This window comes from Gopherus flavomarginatus, chromosome 4, assembly GCF_025201925.1.
Source record: "Gopherus flavomarginatus isolate rGopFla2 chromosome 4, rGopFla2.mat.asm, whole genome shotgun sequence".
Taxonomy (NCBI): domain Eukaryota; kingdom Metazoa; phylum Chordata; order Testudines; family Testudinidae; genus Gopherus; species Gopherus flavomarginatus.
Window position 1 is genome coordinate 118,048,410 of NC_066620.1, and position 21,001 is coordinate 118,069,410.

At 39.4% G+C, this 21,001-nt stretch overlaps 1 protein-coding gene across 5 annotated transcripts in view; it reads right to left on the reverse strand.

The window, feature by feature from the left end:
- The window catches only part of LAMA2 (laminin subunit alpha 2), a 515,739-nt gene that overhangs the window by 298,766 nt on the left and 195,972 nt on the right, over positions 1-21,001 (reverse strand). For all 5 annotated transcript variants that reach the window (XM_050949373.1, XM_050949372.1, XM_050949374.1 and 2 more), the window contains exon 4: positions 19,394-19,636. In XM_050949373.1, the coding sequence (XP_050805330.1) occupies positions 19,394-19,636 (243 nt within the window). The remainder of the gene's footprint in view (positions 1-19,393; positions 19,637-21,001) is intronic.

Consider the following 21,001-nt stretch of genomic DNA (forward strand, 5'->3'; position numbering starts at 1 on the left):
AATTAAACACCTGTGGCTGGCCTGTGCCAGCTGACTCAGGCTCACAGGGCTCAGGCTAGGGGGCTGTTTAATTTCGGAGTAGACATTCAGGATGCAGCTTGAACTCTGGGACCCTCCCACCATCCTAGAACCAGAGCCCCAGCCTAAGCCCAAATGTCTATGTAACCCACACACCTCCTGGGTGTGGTGTTCTGTCCCATCTAGTGGCACCGAGACTATTTAAAGAGAGAGATTAATGAGTCTGCTTTACAACCTTAGCTAAGAAGTATATGGCTTTTAGATCCCAAGTTCAATCTCCCCTGCCATCAACCGGGGTCTGTCAGTGTTACAGCTACACTAAATTTAAATGGCCCTTTTAGGGCAAGCTTCGCAAACCCAGACCAGCCACAGATTTTTAATTGTAGACATACCCACAGAGAACACAGAGACTGTACTAATTTACTGCTTCATGGCAAGTGGGAGTTGTAGGCGCATAGCACCTCTGAACATTATTAAATAAGCTCTTCCTCCTGCAAGTGGTCCCTCTTCACAGGGTTGAAGTACACTAGATAACACTAGTGTGCTTACTCTACCTCTTACCTTGTACTCTATAAATAAAGTACTTTAGTCTTTGGGGTTGTCAATCTGGCATCTTTCACAAGCACTAAAAAATTCATTTAAAAAATAAATGGCACATTTTACTAATATGACATAGTTTTCATTAGTTCACAATAATTTTCTTTTGATAGTTATAAGCTTATTTTTACTATTATTTTTGGACAAGCAGCAAAGATTCCTGTGGCACCTTATAGACTAACATACGTTTTGGAGCATGAGCTTTCGTGGGTGAATACCCACTTTGTCAGATGGATGTAGTGGAAATTTCCAGGGGCAGGTATATATGTATATGCAGGCAAGCTAGAGATAATGAGGTAGTTCAATCAGGGAGGATGAGGACCTGTTCTAGCAGTTGAGGTGTGAAAACCAAGGGAGGAGAAACTGGTTTTGTAATTGGCACAGTCTTTGTTTAATCCTGAGCTGATGGTGTCAAATTTGCAGATGAACTGAAGCTCAGCAGTCTCTCTTTGAAGTCTTGCAGAAGCCTCCTACTGCAAGACAAACCCAAGAAAGAAACCAACAGGACTCCACTGGCCATCACATACGGTCCCCAGCTAAAACCTCTCCAACGCATCATCAGGGATCTAAAACCCATCCTGGACAATGATCCCACACTTTCACAGGCCTTGGGTGGCAGGCCAGTCCTTGCCCGCAGGCAACCTGCCAAGCTGAAACATATTCTCACCAGCAACTGCACATTGCACCATAGTAACTCTAGCTCAGGAACCAATCCATGCGACAAACCTCGATGCCAACTCTGCCCACATATCTACATCAGCGACACCATCACAGGACTTAACCAGATCAGCCACACCATCACCGGTTCATTCACCTGCACCTCCACCAATGTAATATACGCTATCATATGCCAGCAATGCCCCTCTGCTATGTACATCGGCCAAACTGGACAGTCGCTATGGAAAAGGATAAATGGACACAAATCAGATATTAGGAATGGCAATATACAAAAACCTGTAGGAGAACACTTCAACCTCCCTGGCCACACTATAACAGACCTTAAGGTGGCCATCCTGCAGCAAAAAAACTTCAGGACCAGACTTCAAAGAGAAACTGCTGAGCTTCAGTTCATCTGCAAATTTGACACCATCAGCTCAAGATTAAACAAAGACTGTGAATGGCTTGCCAATTACAAAACCAGTTTTTCCTCCCTTGGTTTTCACACCTCAACTGCTAGAACAGGGCCTCATCCTCCCTGATTGAACTACCTCATTATCTCTAGCTTGCCTGCATATACATATATACCTGCCCCTGGAAATTTCCACTACATCCATCTGACAAAGTGGGTATTCACCCACGAAAGCTCATGCTCCAAAACGTATGCTAGTCTATAAGGTGCCATAGGATTATTTGCTGCTTTTACAGATCCAGACTAATATGGCTACCCCTTTGATATTTTTGGACAGTGATTGTTAAAGAACAAACCATTCCATAAGCAAAGGTATACAAAAACAGACAAGTATTTATTAAATTGTAAGCTTTCTTAAGGGGAATACTAAAAAAAGAAAAGTACTGATTCACAAGTTTAACCAACAGGGGATCTAAATAATGATAAGAGACCTCTCTTCCTCCCCAACTCCCAACATACTCCCCAAATGTGCAGAGTCTTGATTTCACTTGTTCACCGTGAGGCTGTTCTGTGATCCCACTGCATATTCCACAAATGTCCTAGCATACCTTCTGATAAGAGAGCATTTATTGTGTGCACTGTGGGATCACAGACAATTCATGGCCAGAGCATGACAATGACTAGAGGAAAGAACCCACCTGATCGTGACCAGATTTTTAAGCAGTTCTGAGGGGATCCCAAATAGGGTGTAAAGGATGAGGAGTGTGAGGATTTGAATGATCTTTTCTTTAATAAAGGGTAAGGAGGGTGAGGATAGTACAAAAACAGTACATTTTAAAACACCAAACAAATACACCTGCTACAGAATATTGTTACATAAACTGCACTGATGTGCCTTTACATTATACCAACCATGCGTGTTTCGAGCTATGATTTGCAAGAATGATGGATCAGGGGAAATTTAAGTAATACATTGTGCTTTTTCTTTGTTTTTGTACTTCAGTTCCACATGTGGAAGAGCCAGTTACAATTACACTACAATGCTGGAGCTTAAGCTCTATCCAAAGTTCCAGAACCTGTTATTTCAAATGGAACATAAACTTGACAAATAGTTTTGAAAAAACAGATGGGATGCTCTTGAATGGGAAGCATTCAATGTCTTTTAAATCATTCAGATGTTTTAAAAACAAAACAGGAGACGACACAAGACATTCTGCTGTGGAACGTAAGTATTTTTTTGATCCCTCTCCCACTCTGATCCAGGCCTTTCCAAATTTGGTGTTATTTTATGGGGGCTAATAGAAGAAACAGAACAAATCCATTTCAAAGTAGTACAGAGAGAACAGCAAAGATCAGCAGCAGTATCATAAATCTGTCTAAACAAACTAATTTAAAATATAGCAGATTTAAAAATTAAAGCCATGGAAATAATTATATCTTTCTCCTGACTTCTTTCACTAATTGCTGTAATATTACAAAAATTGGAGTACTTACTCAGAGTGGATATAAATACAAGTTTTGAGAGGGTTTTGTCAAACTTTTAATGAGTTTTTGTAATTCTATGTTTAAAAGAATACGACATAAAGTCCACTATAAATGTATAAAAAAGTGATCCCTTGTCCTTCTCCTGCCCTTTGTTTCACTCTCCTTTACCTCCTCTCTCACCTGGTGCTAATGAATGCCTGCTCCTCCTCTTCATCTCCCCGGCTCCCATCCCCTCATCTATCTTCTGATATTTTCTCCAAGTCACCCTACCACACACATGTCCAACACCAAACCAACCCTCTCTCAGCCCTGCACTAAGTCTTTCCTAGAATTTACTAATCAACAAAATGAAACAAGTAATCAACCACATTAACTCTTTCACATTCTCCTCTATGCTGGTTCACTTTGGGGCCCTATAGGATAGAGAGAGAGAGAGAGAGAGACATAAAGGTTCTGAAAATTAATTAATGATCTTATTCAATATACATGACATTTTCAACTGTATATTTCAGACATCGGTGCAGGGTATTCAGATATCCACTCCCTTAAAGTAATTATTTAGGGACCCTAAATTCCTTCCTCTCATGCACAAGAAGAAAAAAATATGTATAGTTTGCTTAGTGCACCATGATATTCTTCTGCTGGAATGAAACCAACCACTGGCCACAGCATGGCTGCCAGCCTAAAAGAAAAAGAGCAGCATTGCAATTGTCATCCCCATGACCCAAGTAAATGCTGAAATTCTGAAGTGCATTTCCCTCAGGAACCTCTCAAGTTTACGTAGCCCTAAAACAGTGAGTCAGGTTTCAAGTATGATATACAAATATGATTAGCAAGTATAGGTATAAATCTTTGGATTATTATTTGGTGATATTGGCAGATATTTATATAAATCTGAGCTATTTGTAAGATTTCAATTTCCAGTTAATAATTACAATCAATAGAATCATAAAAATTAGGCAGAGAAAAGACCAAACAGGTTATCTAATCCTTTCTATCCTCCACTCCCAAACTATGAAACCTTGTTCTGTACAGTATGTACTTCGTAAATTGTTACTTTTAAATAATTTGCAACACATTATCCCAGAAAGCTTTATGATTCATGTTATAAATCACTGTTCTGTTTTCCACAAATGGCAGAAATTACAACAGAGTGTCTGCTGAAGAACAGAGGAAACGCCAAAATGGAAAAATGGATTGTCTCATGTGCTACCAGGAGGAAGTTTTTATTCCAAGTTGGCCCCCAGGGAAATGACAGCAAACTTCTTTCCCCCTTGTTTTCAAACTAATGACAGATTGCTGTCCAGCTTATTAATATCTTTTAAGAGTCACTTTCATTCTGGTTCATAATTTAAATATTCTTATCTAATAATAATTGTATATCCTCACTACATTTTACAAGTTGAAAAGGTCACAAGCCAGGTTTAATTCAAAGAAAGAGACGCTAATGCTCTGCAAATAGCACAAAATTTTGAAGAGACAACTAGTATAGTTTTCTTCTTCTGGCTCAACACCAAAGGGTGTAGCTTGCTACAATGTAGAGTAGTGAGGTGCACACCAGTTAAACAGTTGATTTATTATCATTATTTGTAATTTAATAGTACCTATAGGTCCTTCCACATAATAAAAGTTTGCCCAGACAATTTCCCCATGTGGAACAAGCATAAATGTGTCACATACATAGACAGTATGTCATATTTTACTATATGTTACATGTTTGTGAACTGCATTATATGAAATATTAGTCATTATTTCCATATTAGTTAAAGAGACAATATATGATTGTGGAAGTCCAATATGTAAAATGTATTCTTATATGGTACTCATTTGTAAGAGATAGACAGATAGATATTTCTATGTGGGTCACTCAAATTCCATTTTACTCAATGAGACAAAAAATATAGTAGAGCCAGGTGTGAACCTTTGCCAAAAACTCATCTGCACTGCCTCGTATTAGTTTGGGAAAAGATTGGATAAACTTTTTGTACATTTGGTTTTTTTTTCATGTTTGTGTTCTCATTTGAACTTTCTAACTCCAGCTAAAAGTGTAAATGCCAAAACACTGGAAGAAAGGGTGGTCTCCAGCCCAGTTTTGCAGACTTAATATTTTGGGCTAGTTTGTACTATTCTTACTCCCACAGGTAAGCACTTATTTACATGAGTAATCCTATTCAAATCAATGGAACTATTCATTCTAGTAAATAATGTGAGTACGGATTGCACTGTCCACACCTTTATGTTAGTATAGCACTGTATATTTTCAAAGCATTGAATGAGGGCCTGATCCAATGCCCGCTGAAGTCAATGGGAGTCTTTCTGTTAACGACAGTGGACTTAAGATTAGGTCCAATATATCTATAACATGACTAAAATTTCTGTTTTGCAGGTGGGAAACTTGAGACAGAGACATTAATTGTCTTCCCAAGACTGCACAACAAGTCAGTGGGAAAGTCAGGATTAGCACTCAGGACTCCCAAGTGCCAAGTTACATGTAGGAGACCAGGTTGCCTGTGTCTAGAGTCTGATTCTTGCTCAAGTGTAAATTGTTTGAAGGAAATGCTTAGGACAGCCAGGCCAAATTTCAGAATTTGTTAATAATAAATGACTGTTACTACAAGTTTTCCCACTATCCTTTGTGCAACAAACAAGTAGGTACATCTATAATGGAGCTGGAAGCATGCTTCCCAGCTGGACAGACATGCTCTAGCTCAGGGCTACCATGCTAAAAGTGTAGCCAGAGTAGCACCGATTAACAGCATGAGTAGCTCAGATTAACAGCATGAGTACGTAACAGGGGTTTCTGGTGGGTTTGTTACTCAGGCTGCCAGCTGTGCTACCCCCACCTACACTACTATTTTTAGCATGCTGGGTCAAGCAAAGTTAGTGAATATCTGTCTATCTGAACTGGGAAGCATACTCCCAGCTGCAGTGTAGATGTACCCTGTGTCTTCACTGAATATTGGTGCAAAGTAACATCTTTCTGTGCACACATTTACAAATAAATACTCTAGGGGAATGCACAGTACAGGTGTCTTGTTTTTAATTGTATAATAATTTCAGAGAAATTGAAATTTTTCATGTCCATGAGAAATGCCTTGAGAGATTGCAACAGATCCCATGGAGAGAGAGATTATTTGCATTATTATTCACGTTGCAGGCATCTTCTCTGTACCTGCTGCTGTTGCAGAGAACTATGGTAGCAACTCAAGGCAAATTGACAGTTCAAGGTCTGGAGTCAGATTCCCACAGGCAAAGACAACATACAAAATGCAGTTTGCATGCTCAGAAGGTCAAAGTAAGAATGGAAATAGTAACGTAGGTATGATTGAGTTTATCCATAAATTCCTATGCAAAACCCCTTTTTATGTATGCTGGAATCACTATGTGAACCAAGTTATCTTTTATTAGGTAGAAAGATGTCATAGCAAATTTTCAATCTCACTGGCACTGAATTGAATACCTTTTAGTTTTGAGTACTGTTGGCAAGTATTGAGCAGTGGCAGAGTTCAACACTCTTGACATAATTGGTCTGATACTAGCACAGAGGAGCTGTAAATTCCCAAATAAGTGGGGTCTTGGAAGCAGTGGTGCTTATGAAAGGGGACTGATGGGGTGAATGCCTCCCAAGTTTTTGCACTCGCTCAAAGTTCTATAGGCTGCAGAGCCGAGGGGATGAGGAGTGGCGGGGGAGGTGCCATGGCCCAGCCAGTTTTAAGCAGACCTGTATTAAATCAGTATGGCTACTGTCTGAGAATTGCAATTCCACTGAAATTGGACCCAGCCACCCCTCCCTAAAGACAGAGGGGAGTGTGGGCCAAATTTCAATGTGCGGCATTGCGACGCCATTGAAATTTGACTGGCCACTCCTCTTCCAGATGGAGAAGTAACTGGGCCAAATAAATAGTGTTGTGACCTGATGCATGAGGAGTCTATACCTGTAAAGCAGAGTGCAGGGGAGTCCACCAAGAACTCAACTGTTAGAGACACCAGCTCATGCCTTTAGCGTGTAAGAGAGAGGGGAGGCTCCCCATCCAAGCAAAACCCATCATCTCTTTGTGGGAGGGAAAGTGATCATGGACTGGAACAAAGTCCCTGCAGAGGGAGAGGAATTTCCACTTAGCCCCCAAAAAATATCTGAGGGAGTCAAGGGATCAGTACCTGCAACACAAAGAGGACTGGAAGAAGGAGCAATGAGATAGAAGTTGAACACATGGCAAGTTAATGGAATGGCAACATTTTAAAATCAAACCACTTGTTTCTCAGCTGCAGCCATACGTGTAATTTTAAAATGTGTCTAAATTTGTTCTAATGAAAGCATATTTTTCTTCTGTTTATTTAAGGATTCTCATATTCCTTCAGTCCCTTAATGTGTACTTCAGGCTTCCACTTGTATGGAGGAAATAAACAAAGACTGATGCATCTGTTCTGTCAGATCAGCCTTTTTTTTTAAGCACAGAAACAGGAAATTACCTCTTGACCTTGGCACTTATGTTATTACCATCTCAGGAAGACCATGGAGTAAAGAGTTTGAGGTAGCAACACAGCGTTGCCAACATCGCTATATCAACATTCTCACCATAGTAAAAATAGTGACAGGAAAACTCATGTGAGGAAAGGGAAGGAAAAGGAAAATGACAACAGAAGATTACATCACCTCCTCTACATCCTCAGTTTATCATTTGGCTTTGGCAACTGATCTTAGGGAGGAAGGGAAGTCTTGTTATTAAAGCCTTGGATTGGGATCCAAAAAAACTGGTTTCTATTCCTGGATCACCCTATGTCAGTCATAGGGAAAGTCATTTGGCCTCTCATTTTCCCACATCAGTGAATCTTCATCTGGAAGGGGCTCTAGAAAATTGAAATATTGATTTCATTGTTTCATAGAGTTTAATGCCAGAAGGGACCCTTGGATGATCTAGTTTGACCTCCTACATATCACATGCCATTATATTTCATCCAAATACCCCTATGTTGAGACCAAATGCTTCAGTTAAATTAAAGTATTTTAGTCCTCAGGAGACTACACTGCTGTGTGCCACTGCCAGGAAAATGAAAGACTGAGGTATTAACTTCTTTGTGAAAATATCCTCAAAACACTGTTCCCCATCTAACACAAACAATGCTTTAAAAAACAGCTGAAGAAGCTGCATCTGCTAAGTGTTCAGTAATTTGTAGAACAGCTTGTGCCTCCTAGGAATCTATAATTGAAATCCTTTTCAGAAGGCTTTGAGGATATGGGTAGTTCAGAGCAATGGTTCTCCCATATTTTGAGAGAAAGATCCTCTTGCGGATTGCCTCTCTTCCCAAATCTTTACTTTCCACAGGCAGGCTCTTACAGAACACCAAAAGGGGCTTATTAAATATGTTAGCACTATGTGCCTTGGAAACAGTAGTTACAAGAAGTGTAGAAGAGACAGATATTTCATTCTAATATCTGACATTTGTTTTAACAGGAAAATCATGTCAATGATGGTTGTGGGGAGATGAGAAATACCCACACAATCCACCAAAATTGTTACATTGGCTCCTTGACCAATCAGTCCTTCAGCCCTCAGATAGATTGCACCGATCATAACAGGTCTCCTATTCTTCTGTTATCCTGGCCTACCTTCTCCATGTGTAGCCATGCCTTTTCACAATAAAATCTTCTCATCTCTTTGGAGTACGGCTGAGAGGCCGTTTCAGTTCCTGTGGGTACCACTTGGTGACAGCTGCAGTCCATCAATTGTCAGTGAGCCTAGCTATATGCCTGGCCCATCACATTTTACTGTACCTGGTTTGAACAATGATGTTCTGCATTCCACTCTGCTATCTGATTTCTTCATTGGGAACTCAGTCACAGATTTAAATCCCCAGAATTCTTCTTTCCACTGTCCTCTCTATCTTCATCAGCACCCATGTTTCACTGGCGTACAACATTGCCAGCGGTACTGTTGAGTCGAAGAGGTTGATGTGCGTTGCCTTTTTGATTTTTCCTCGGAAGACATCCTTGATAGAACAGAATGCACGTCAACCGGTTTTCTTTCTTTGCGAGAGTTCCCCTTCCTGGTCGTGGCGCATGTTAATTTCTTGGCCTATATAGACGTATTGTTCAACTTCTTCTATTTGTTCTCCTTTGATTAATATTTGGGCTTTTGGCAAGGCATCAAATCACATACATTTTGTTTTAGAGTGGTTCATTTTCAGTCCAACTTAGCTGCTTTTTGTGTTGAATTCTCGCAGCACTTTCTGTAGTTTGATAGTGTTTTCAGCAATCAACACAATATCAGTCATAAATCTGAGGTGGCTTAACTGCTCTCCATTGATGCTGATTCCTCCCTTCCAGTTCATCCACCTCATTACCATTTCAAGGCAGTCTGTGAAGATTTTCAGTGAAACTGTGTCTCCTTGCTTTTCACCTTTTTTGACTTGGATGAGAAGGAAAGTGTCAAATAGAGTTATATCCATAGTAGTCAGAGTTTGCTTCCTTTAGTAGTTTGATGTAGTTTGTATCAATGCCCTGCTCTGCAAAAGTTTGCAGCATTGCACTGATCTCTATGCTGTCGAATGCTTTTTCATAGTCAATGAAGGCAACGCATAAATGGAATTTGTATTCCCTTGAGTGCTCTAATAGCTGATTTATAGAAAAGAAAAGGTCCAATGTACTGAATTTCCTTTGAAAACATGCCTACTCTCTTAGCTGCTGCTCATCTAGACTCTGTGAGAGTTGATTTGTTATTATTTTAGTAAATAGCTTGTAGATGTGAGAGGCATATTGGATGATAGTTCTTTAGATCTTCATGTTTGCCTTTCTTGTACAGCAAACTGGTGTTGGACTCGTTCCATTCGGATGGTATATTTTGCATTTCCAAGTAACAGCTAAACCTCTGAACAAGGGTTTTCCAGAGGTCATGACCTCCAGTTCTTATAATTTCAGTTGTCAATGCATCTTTTCCTGGAGCTTTTCCATCCTTCATTTGGTAAATTGCATGTTGAACTTTGCGGACAAGGACTGGAAGTACGCGCTCATTGGTCTGTTGAAGTGTTGATAGTGGGACCATTAATATGAGACACAAAGAGTTCAGTGTAGAAATCTTTTCTGATCACTTCCATCCCTGTTCTGTCAATTACTGCTTTTCTATCCTTGTTCTTCAGCACCATTATTGTCAACCTGTACAGCGTTAATTCACATTTGCATTTTTTGAGGCTTCTGCAATCTTCAGATGTCTTTAAGACCCTTACATTTCGGTGATTCTCAAAGTTCTCTTTTAGTCTTCTTCTTAGCAGCTTGCATAGGAGAGAGTACTCAAGTTTGTCACCATCATTTTGCTTCATATTCCTCTGCTTCTCTAGCAAATTCCTCATTTCCTCTGAGATTCTTCCCTTCACTCTTTTTGGCCTTTCTTTTTTGGCTAATGTCACACACTGGCTCAACTTATCAGCAACATTTTTATAGTCCTTGTTACAGTTATCTATGAGACACTGGCACACTACATTTTTATCGATCTACATATCTAGGCATTTGTACTACACTTATTACCATGGCATCTCAAGTGCTTCAAGAACAACTATAGAGAAGAAGAAGAGAAGTGTAGTTACCAAATGTTTCTGTGAGATGAAGAATCAGATCCTAAGCAGCCAAAAAATCAGGGAGCACGAACAAGAAGTCTGAAGGGAAGAGGAGGTAGAAAGCAAATAAGGATGAAGAAATGAAAGAGAGAAGGCAACAACGTGGGGGAAGAAGAATCTTAACAGCAAAAGCCAAAGACAGAAAGTGAAAGAATGAGGTCCAAGTGGGACAAAATTTAGGGGCACAATACTATTAAAGTGGCCCCTGTATCTGTGGAATGATTTTTTTCCAGATCATTTATGAATATGTTGAACAGCATTGGTCCCAGTACAGATCCTTGGGGGAATCCTTGTTTCCTCTTTTTTAAGCAGTTACTGATGCATGAGAGGACCTTCCCTCTTATTCCATTACTGCCTAGTTTGCTTAAGAGCCTTCAGTGAGGACCTTGTCAAAGGCTTTCTGAAAGTCCAAGAACATTATGTCCACTGAACCACCCTTGTCCACATGCTTGTTGACACCCTCAAAGAATTCTAATAGATTGGTGAGGCATGATTTCCCTTTACAAAACCATGTTGACTCTTCCCCAACATACTGTGTTCCTGTACGTGTCTGATAATTATGTTCTTTACTATAGTTTCAACCAGTTTGGCTCGTATTGAAGTTAGATTTACCAGCCTGTAATTGGCAGGCTCACTTCTGGAACTCTTTTTACAAATTGGTATTACATTAGCTATCCTCCAGCCATCTGGTACAGAGGCTCATTTAAACAATAGGTTACATACCACACTTAGTAGTTCTGCAATTTCATATTTGCTTATGGAGCAGATATGGAGCTGAAGCATTATTTATACATAAGATTGCATAAAATATAAGCCAGTGAATATATGTGGTTCCCACAACGAATAACTGTAGTTCTCCAAATAGCAAATCAGGCAGAACACAGTGACTGTGAGAGAATGCATGATCAATACATGTCCTTTTATTTGTCTCCAGTATTCTTCTCCTGTTTGTCTGCCTTGCTGTCTCTGACGTCTAATAGCTTCTTTCTAAACCCCTCTTATTTCCCTGCTCTATTTATGAAGAATCAATATTACATTAATACTGTACATCTGGTCATGGATAGCATGCTTTTATCCATTATACTGCAGACTTATCAAATTAAATGAGACAGTGAGAGTAGCTTGACATTGTTAAAGTAAATAACCCACTGCTTAAGTACTTATGACCCACTAAAGGTACATTTGGGCTGAAATGGCTCAGAATCAAGTAAGTAACTTTAATGGGTTAGAAAATACAGTATCTGCTTACAGATCCTAGGAAGTCCACTGTATGCTTAACTTTATCTACAGACAGGTATTTTGCTTCCAGCATGCTACTGATCTACTGTCACTGGCTCAGAAAGATCAGAGAAGAGATGTTAGGTTTGAACTGAAATTCCTGGCCTACATGTTAGGAAATGGCAAATATGGTCAAAATCCATCTATGCCAGATTCCTATTCCCAGGCAGGTATTCCTTGCAAAAATACAGCTAAAAAGTTTCATAACTTTACAGATTCCGGGAATCAGCAAATACTAGTATTACCCCCAGCAAGAAATATAAATGAGGGAAGGGTTAAGACCACAGACAATGGAAGACATCCCAAAATTAAACCTTCCTGACTTAATTTTCTTAATGAAAAGCATCTCCCACAAGGGGGTTAGGTATTTATCAACAGTAATAATTTCCCCATCTCTATCACAATATACTTCCTAGTGCCTGAAACTCTGAGTTCTCCCATACCAACTCCAGATTCAGGAGCGTGTGGCTTTCAGAATGCTTTTTTTCCCCATTAGTGACATGTTGTGTGCTGTATGTGTGTGGGGGTTGGGGCAGGGGTGAGATGAGTGTATGCACTCGTGTTTTCTGTGCTATGATACCATATTGGCTTTGTATTAGGTTACCAGTGACTGATGTTTAACAATCCTGACATAACTAATCTGAACACTGAAGCTTATACTGTCATGAAAAATGAAATAGAACATAGTAAAATTACAATGCGATGGAAAGCAGAAAAGCTCGCAATTATCCTAGTTAATTTGATTACTCTCTAGGTGATGGGGGAGGGGGAAAGGAGTGTGACAGAAAAAAGAATATATATATTATTATTATTACTGTGAAAGGTTTAATTTAAAAGCATGCATCAGTGCTTAGCTAAATTGTTACTTCTCAGATTGCTTTTCCAGAGCAATGATGTCCATGTGAAGTCATAGAGATTAAGGCAGGAAGGGACCACCAGATCATCTAGTGTGACCTCCTGTATATCACAGGCCACCATCACCACCCAGCACCCACACACTAAATTCAACACCCAACATTAGACTAAAGTATTACAATGCAAAGGAGACTAGGCTAGTACTTACCATTAGCAGAGAATAGGAGGGACCAAGGAGCACTGATAGCTGAGGTCCCCACAATGGCAGGGAAATGATTAACTGAGATGATCCCAGAGAGTGATCTGCACCCCACACTGCAGACAAAGGTGAAACCCACCCAACCACTGACAATCTGATCTGGAGGAAAATTCCTTACCAATCCTACATATGCTTAGACCCTGAGCATGTGAGCAAGAACTAGTCAGCTAAGCACCTGAAAGAGAATGTTCAGTATCACCTCAGACCACTGGCCCACTCCGTACAGTGTCCCATCTCCAGCTTAGCCATCTCTGATACTTTAGAGGAAAGAGACAAAAAAATTAGCCAAAATACATGGGGAATTGGGCGGGGGGATAGAGGGGGGCAGAGGTGATCCATTTCTGACCTTTGCAGAGGACTGGCTAAAATTTGAAGCATGAAATTTTAGGATTATAAGACAAACTGAAAGTCTCAGCTCTGCTGTCACAGAACAGAGCCAGGGCTACAACAACCTTCCCCTGACTACAGTCTAGGAAGAAGTAATTCTTTCCAATATATAGAAGACTGACCAGTATTAGTAAATTGAACGTGCTCACAGAGAAGGGAGGGAACCAGTGAGAGGGAACTTTCAGTGACTAAATAAGCCCCCTGCATATGAGCCTTAAAGGCAAAAGTAAAGTGATTGTGACTTACACCTGGCTGTGCTCTCCTCTGACTTTCAGAGAGCTGCAGTTTAACATGATGATTCCATTCTAGCAACTTCTTTCCATGTTGGGATAGAGTCAGCTAATCTGCTTTATGCACACTTCTCTTCCACTATGCACCACACAGTTAGGCTCTGCTTGAAAACCAACTCCTCTGCCTTCCATGCTTAGTGCTGACCTGTCAAGGTCATATGTCTAACAGATCAGGTGTAAAAATGGCTCCAATTGTGATAGCAGTCCAGGATAATAGGCAGGGGCCTAAACATTGTTGCCTTTCTGCCGCTGGGTCTAATGAAGAGGAGACGTGGTAAGTGCAATGTGTACAAGGAAAAGCCAGCTGTGTGGCTTTCCAGAATTAATCCGATTTCCCCTCAGCAGGGATCATTACATCTGAAAATTCATGCCTCCTGGGTGGGGCAGGGTTGGACTTTAAAAAGAGACTTAACAATAATTATTCCTTGTGCAGGGTCTCTGGATACAAACTATCTTCTTTCCCCTAGTGGCTTGGCCCACCATTCATGCTAAGTGACCATGTCACCAATCCAAGACATGCCCACTCTCCATTCACAACAGAATCATTTCCAGCTCTGATTTCCTGATCCTGTCTTCCTCATATACAAATCTGTGCACCTTTTAAATCTGCAAATTGAACTAGCTTTTGCAATTTATATGTACTCTCAGCTATTCCCATTTTTATTAAACTTACTGCAGACTGATACTTTGAAGCAATAGCTCAAGAAGACAGACTGTACTCACACAGGGAGAGATATTTCTCCTCCTTGCAAGTTTACATAATTGCTGTGCATCAATATTAATCATATCTTCTGAAAAGCAGTTTTTCAGATCTCTTGTATGGGATCACAGTAAAGTGAACCAGGTAGTCAAATGGCTATTTGGATTTAGATTCCTTCATCACTGCCAAAGGAGGAATCTAAATTCAAATCCTATCTTCCCTTTTATAGGAGTTGCCAAAGGCTGAAAGCCCAATCAGGAAGCATGCAGCCTCCTGATGATGAGTTATCCCTCTTATTGCTTCACCAGTGACTCTGAATGCTTTTGGCACAGACCACGAGTAGAGCTCTCTCTGCCCTTTTTCAGTAGATTAGAGTTGCAAGCTCTGCTTGCAGGGACAATTGGTTATGTAGAAAATGGCAAAACAATTTATTTTCCCCTAATTTTCTGCCTGTTTCCTATAATAGGCTTGAAACATCTGTCTGTGCCTCAGGGAATGTTTCTGTAGGTGGAGGTGAAAAGAGATGACTTCCCCATTTTGCCCCCATGCCAAATCAAGCTGCAGCCCAGCAGAAAAGGTCATTTTTGATGAAAATGTCTAAAAAACATTTAATGAGTTACAGTGAGAGGCAGAAGCATCTCAGTTCCCATTCTTCTTCAGATGCACTTAGGAGCATCTAGCGAAGACTGACAGGATACATGGGGGAACGTCATGTGCCTAAGTATAAAACTTACAGTATGTGACATTATACATGCTGTTTAGAACATCAAAATAGATGAAAACTCTATACAGTCCTCAGAAAAATAAGTGGTACTAAGATAATGTTCCAGAGATCAATATCTACCTTATAGCATCAAACAGAAGTCCAGGCACTGGTTACAGTCCAGAAAAACAAGAAAGTCATTGCAGTAAAAAAGGAACAAATTAGATGTAAATAATAGACGTCTGTGCCAGGGAAATGAAGCAAAAAATCACTATGGTAACTATTAATTTTTAGTTCTCAGACTAATGATGATCTGAGGAAATCAAAAGTAGTAATCCCAGCAAGGAAAGGTGGAAATGTCATGAAACCAGAAGAAACATGGTCCAGTTCTTATGGTCCTCTCCCCACACCAAAACATGGCAGTCACAGTCTCCTCATATATCCTCCGACTGATGTCAAACAAAATAAAATTAAATCAAGGAACCTGCTTTCTAAAAACAAAGAACATGCCATCCACTAATATATATGTGAAAGAAACCCTCATCTGAAAATATCTGAGATACTGGAAGATATGTTTTCATACTGAAAATAAGCTTTCACCATACTGCAGGTCCTTTCATGTATTGATGTTCTTTGAGAAACATGCAATAACCAAAACGTCACAGTCTTTGCAGTGGAGTGTGACTAACATTTTACCTTTCCTATAAGCCAGGGGTAGGCAACCTATGGCACAGGTGCCAAAGGCAGCACACGAGCTGATTTTCAGTGGCACTCACATTGCCTGTATCCTGGCCACCAGTCCAGGGGGCTCTGCATTTTAATTTAATTTTAAATGAAATTTCTTAAACATTCTGAAACCTTATTTACTTTACATACACCAATAGTTTAGTTATATATTATAGACATATAGAAAGAGCCCTTCTAAAAAGGTTAATGTATTATTGGCACACGAAACCTTACATTACAGTGAATAAATGAAGATTCAGCACACCACTTCTGAAAGGTTGCTGACCCCTGCTATAATCCATGAGTCCCAATGACTTCAGAAATGTGTGGTGGATTTGAATGTTTCAGTGGTATCGATGTATTTAATTAAGTCAACATTTTTCAGGGTGCTATTCAAATAGAGCTGATCAAGTAATCCAGCAAATTTTCTTGAGCAGGTTTTGATTTTCTCAAATTTATTTGTTAAAAAAATTAGTCACTGAATCATCTCTGTAAATAATTCTTTCCCTGTAGATTGTTTACAAGCACTTGATTGTAAAGAATCTGATATATGAAATTCAGCTGTGTTGGCTAGGCTGGCTTGGAGACAAGTCATGTGGTACTGTTTCTATTCCCTGACTGGCTGAGAATATATCTTACAAACTTGTTTCTGGAGCAAATACCATGTTAATGAATTCCAAATCTGCATTTTAATTAATATATCTAATATTTAATTAAAATTGCCATTTCCATTAATATGATCATCAATAAACTCATCGACTAAAATATATGTAGATACTGTGCACTAAAAGGGTTCCAACACAGGAGTTTCCCCCCTCTAATTTGCCCAGTTTTAATTTCAAATGTTGCTATGAACAAATGTGTAATACCGGAGCATATATCTGACTTTGGCAATGTCTTGTAGATCCATACACATCCTGCATGTGGTCAGGCTTGATGATGAGAACACACTGTTTGAAAATCAGGCTCCTTCAAGGTATCCCAAGCAGGACACCAAGATATGAAGACACACACAATCACTAGTCATGCATGCAAATCTTGGTTTCAGTAACTAGTATATAGATCACAGTTCTATATTGGAAAGTGAAATAAGTAATGCACGTATTTAGCTCTGCTGAAAGACCAGGCCAATCAAATCTTCCGCAATGTAAGATATGGCTAGCTATGAAGTCTGTATGGATTTCTATTTTATCATTTCTCCCACCCCATGTGCATTTTGACTGAACATTAAAAAACTGGCTGTGGCTGTCCTTTATTTCATAGTGCTGTCTGTAATAAATAAAATAGATAAGATTGACATTACACATATGGTAACAGTTTTGTATAGGCTACAGGTTATGTTTATTAATTTGCATGGAATCAAACTCTTCCAATGATTGTGCAAACTCCACTGGATGTTCTCCACTGGAGATAGCTGACTTTCCATATAGATATGCATCATGGAAGGATACTTAAAAAGTGTGAGATAAGCTTCCAGAGGGATATTTTTATAATTATGCCTCGAGTGGTCTAGAGTTTTTGGATAAGAATTGCTTTAGCTGGACATCATGCTGAATACATCCCTTGTTCAAACCGGTCTCCTTTTCTTAAAATCAGAACCCTGTTTAAGCATCATAATCACTGATATGTGTTTTTTATGAGCTTTGATGCAACATCCCAATCTAACAACACATGGAACCCAATTCATCAAAGAACTAAAGCAAGTGATTAACTTTAAGCATGTGCTAAATTCCACTGAAGTCAATAAGACTTAAGCATGTGTTCAGAGTTAAGTACATACTTAAGTGCTTTACTGAAGTGGGGCCCTTTGTTACTTAGGAGCCCATAGCTCACTGAAAGCAATTTAATCTACTTTAAGAACATAAGGAGGCATGGATCTGATTGAACAGTTTCATTCATGGGACAGCAGAAGATTGGAGTTAAGATTTGCCTGCAAGTCTCAGAAGAGAATTATGCCCTTAAAGAAAGAGAATTAATTTAAATCAACTGAGAAGCTGAAAGGGTTCTGGTGGCATCAGGTTTAACTATACATATGTTCTCATCAAACTAAACTGTCTGAAATGTCTATATTAGTAAAATTGATGCTTCAGATCCCCTATTCATTCCCTGGATTTACTCATAAATATTTTAGAAATATGACACCTGTGCACACATGTGTAAACTCTAATTCACATGAAAAGTGAACACAAATGGTGTCTGTCTTGAGTTGTATCTTGTGGGCAACTGATTACACATCTGATTGCACGTGCTAGAAGGGCAGATTTAGATCCCTTTGAAAATTTCTTTGCAAGAAATTGTGTAATTTCCATGCTTACATTTATATGTATTATTTCTGCAACCGCATTAGGAAATGGCCTTTTTCCATGCTTCAGTGTCCAATTTGCACAGATAATCATGGTAATTACACAAACATAAGCTTGCAAATACACAAATTCTTTCGTGCAGACCTCCGGCTTCTGAGTTCAATCCCCTGTGTCTCTAGACAGATAGCATTTTGAGAGCTCAGAAATGTGCATGTTCTGAGTATTGTCCAGAACTGTGAAAAGTGTGTAGAGAGCATTCCTGACTGCAGCATGTCAGGCATCCATGGGCCTTGAAACATAAACTACTGAAAAAAAAATGCAATAAAGTCACCCATAACTAGAAGCTATGCCATTCCATTCATTAAAAAAAAAATCTAGCTGGGATATGTAGTGAGTTGTATAGTTGAGGTGAAATAGGCACGGAGTATGAAAGAAGAAAAGCTGAAAGTTCAGAAGCTCCACAAACTCAAAAGCAGTTTTGGTTTAAAAAAAAAAAGTGAGATTTTGCATGATAGTTAGGAATTACTCAGCAATCAGAGTCAGTACAATAATAGAAAAATATCCCACTCTGTGACTAATGTACACCAAAATGTGTTGCCTAAAATCTATTTCATATTCAACTGTCATTTTATTTTTATGAATTATCAGGATGTGAGTAAGTTTAATAAATATGAAAATTTATTCTGTGAAAAATATTCATTTCTTGCCACTTTAATAAGAAAAGGGAAGGGGAAAGCTGCTTACAGCTGTAAGTGGTACATTTAAATGCAGCGAGTGAATTTATAACCCCCCTGAAGTCAATGGGAGTTTCACCCAGTATCTTTCTTTGCTTCTTATTGGAATTGCTGCCTATCTAACTACAAAGGAGTTGCCTGCAAGTACTAGAGATTAAGGTCCACACAGTTCACTCACACTGCATGTGTTTATTAGTGTGCATTTCTCCCTGTTTAATGGGGTATGTGGCAACCTCTATTGATGCATATATAAGGAAAAGAGCCCCATCCTTCATATATAAAGCCCATACAAAAACATTGTCTGCACAAGGCATATACTTATCAATCAAGCAAAAGAATATTTCTGTTGGCATGTTTGCTGCAGTATATTTCCCATCTTACCTCTCCATTCTCCAGTGGTTGGATCTTGGAGTAAAATGAAGTGCATATAACTTCATCATCTTTTGCATAGGATGGAGGCCCTCTGCGCGGATGAATGTTGTAACGTGTCAAGCATTCTGTGTCTGTTACAGCATAATACTGCCATGGCTGATAGTTAACACCATCCAGTGAACGCTCCAAAATCCAGTTCCCAGGTCGAGGGGCATTAGCTGCTTTCACAATAACATAAGCAATCTGGAATACCTGGAGAACCAATTAAAAATATACGTAAATGTGTATTTATATATTCGTTTTCTGCCAAAGTAAAAAAGCTAAATATAGCCAATTCTCATTTGAGAATTTTTCCCTGAAAATGAAAGGAGGCAACACCTTGCAGTGAAACTCTTTGACAGTGAAAATATCCCTTCTCCAGTAAAATTTCTGCAAGAAAGAAAGTTCCACTGTGACAGCCCAGACTTTTTGAAGTGTGGTAAAAAATAACCCTCCAGAGTCAATCTAACTCACTAGAGAATTGCCAAGCTTCTCCTTCAGTTTCATTTGAAATATTCAAAATTTTATCTTTGCATACGGTATTTACATGTGTACAATTTACTATATATCAATATGTGCATATATGCATGCATTTGTGCATACATACACACACACTCCTTTTGTAACAGTTACCCATTTCCCAAACTCGATTATGATTCTCTCTTTTAAGTGAAACTCTGTGGTTAAGACACTAGTGGGTAATCATGTCATATGAAATCTCTCCATAAAACATTCTTGGCCACATCACATGGTTTCTGTACAGCTGCCATAAATAAGCCTTATAGGATAGAGATACATGATACACTTGTGGAACTCCTTGCCTGAGGAGGTTGTGAAGGCTAGGACTATAACAGAGTTTAAATGTAGGAATGGTGTCCTTAGCCTCTGTTTGTCAGAGGGTGGTGATGGACGGCAGGAGAGAGATCACTTGATTAGGTTCACTCCCTCTGGGCACCTGGCATTGGCCACTGTCAGTAGTCAGGATACTGGGCTGTACCTTTGGTCTGACCCAGTATGGCCATTCTTATGTTCTTATGAAATGTCACTATAAACAGAATAATAGCATGTAATCAACACTTATTATTGTCTGCTTCGTCTGTCTTTCCAGTTGATTTATCAAGGTTTTTTTCTGCTATTCTGGTTGCTGGGATTCGAGCCACAAACAATAGTTACATTTGTAGCTCCAGAACGACATTTGCTAATGATGCAGCATCTTTTCCCCTAATAACATACAGATACCAGAGCGCTAACAATGAAGCAGAGGAGTGACAGCATAGGTCCCTGTTAGAAGTGATGAATGCACAGTGAATTAATAGTTAGAGTCACCTTTCTATAAAGTAATGTCGTGAGCACACACAGAAGAAGGCCGGAGGGAGAATATTGTGCTAATTTCTGGCTTAATAGCTTCAATGTTGGATTTGGGAGAGTAACTCTGAAGAACATATATGACGAAAAATTATCAGATCTACACCTCAACTCCATCATTCTGCCCTCCAGGCACATACCAAGAACAAAATAGTTAAAATCCATAGTGCAGTTTCAAGAGGTGAATTCTGCCCTCTGTGAAGCCCAAGTATT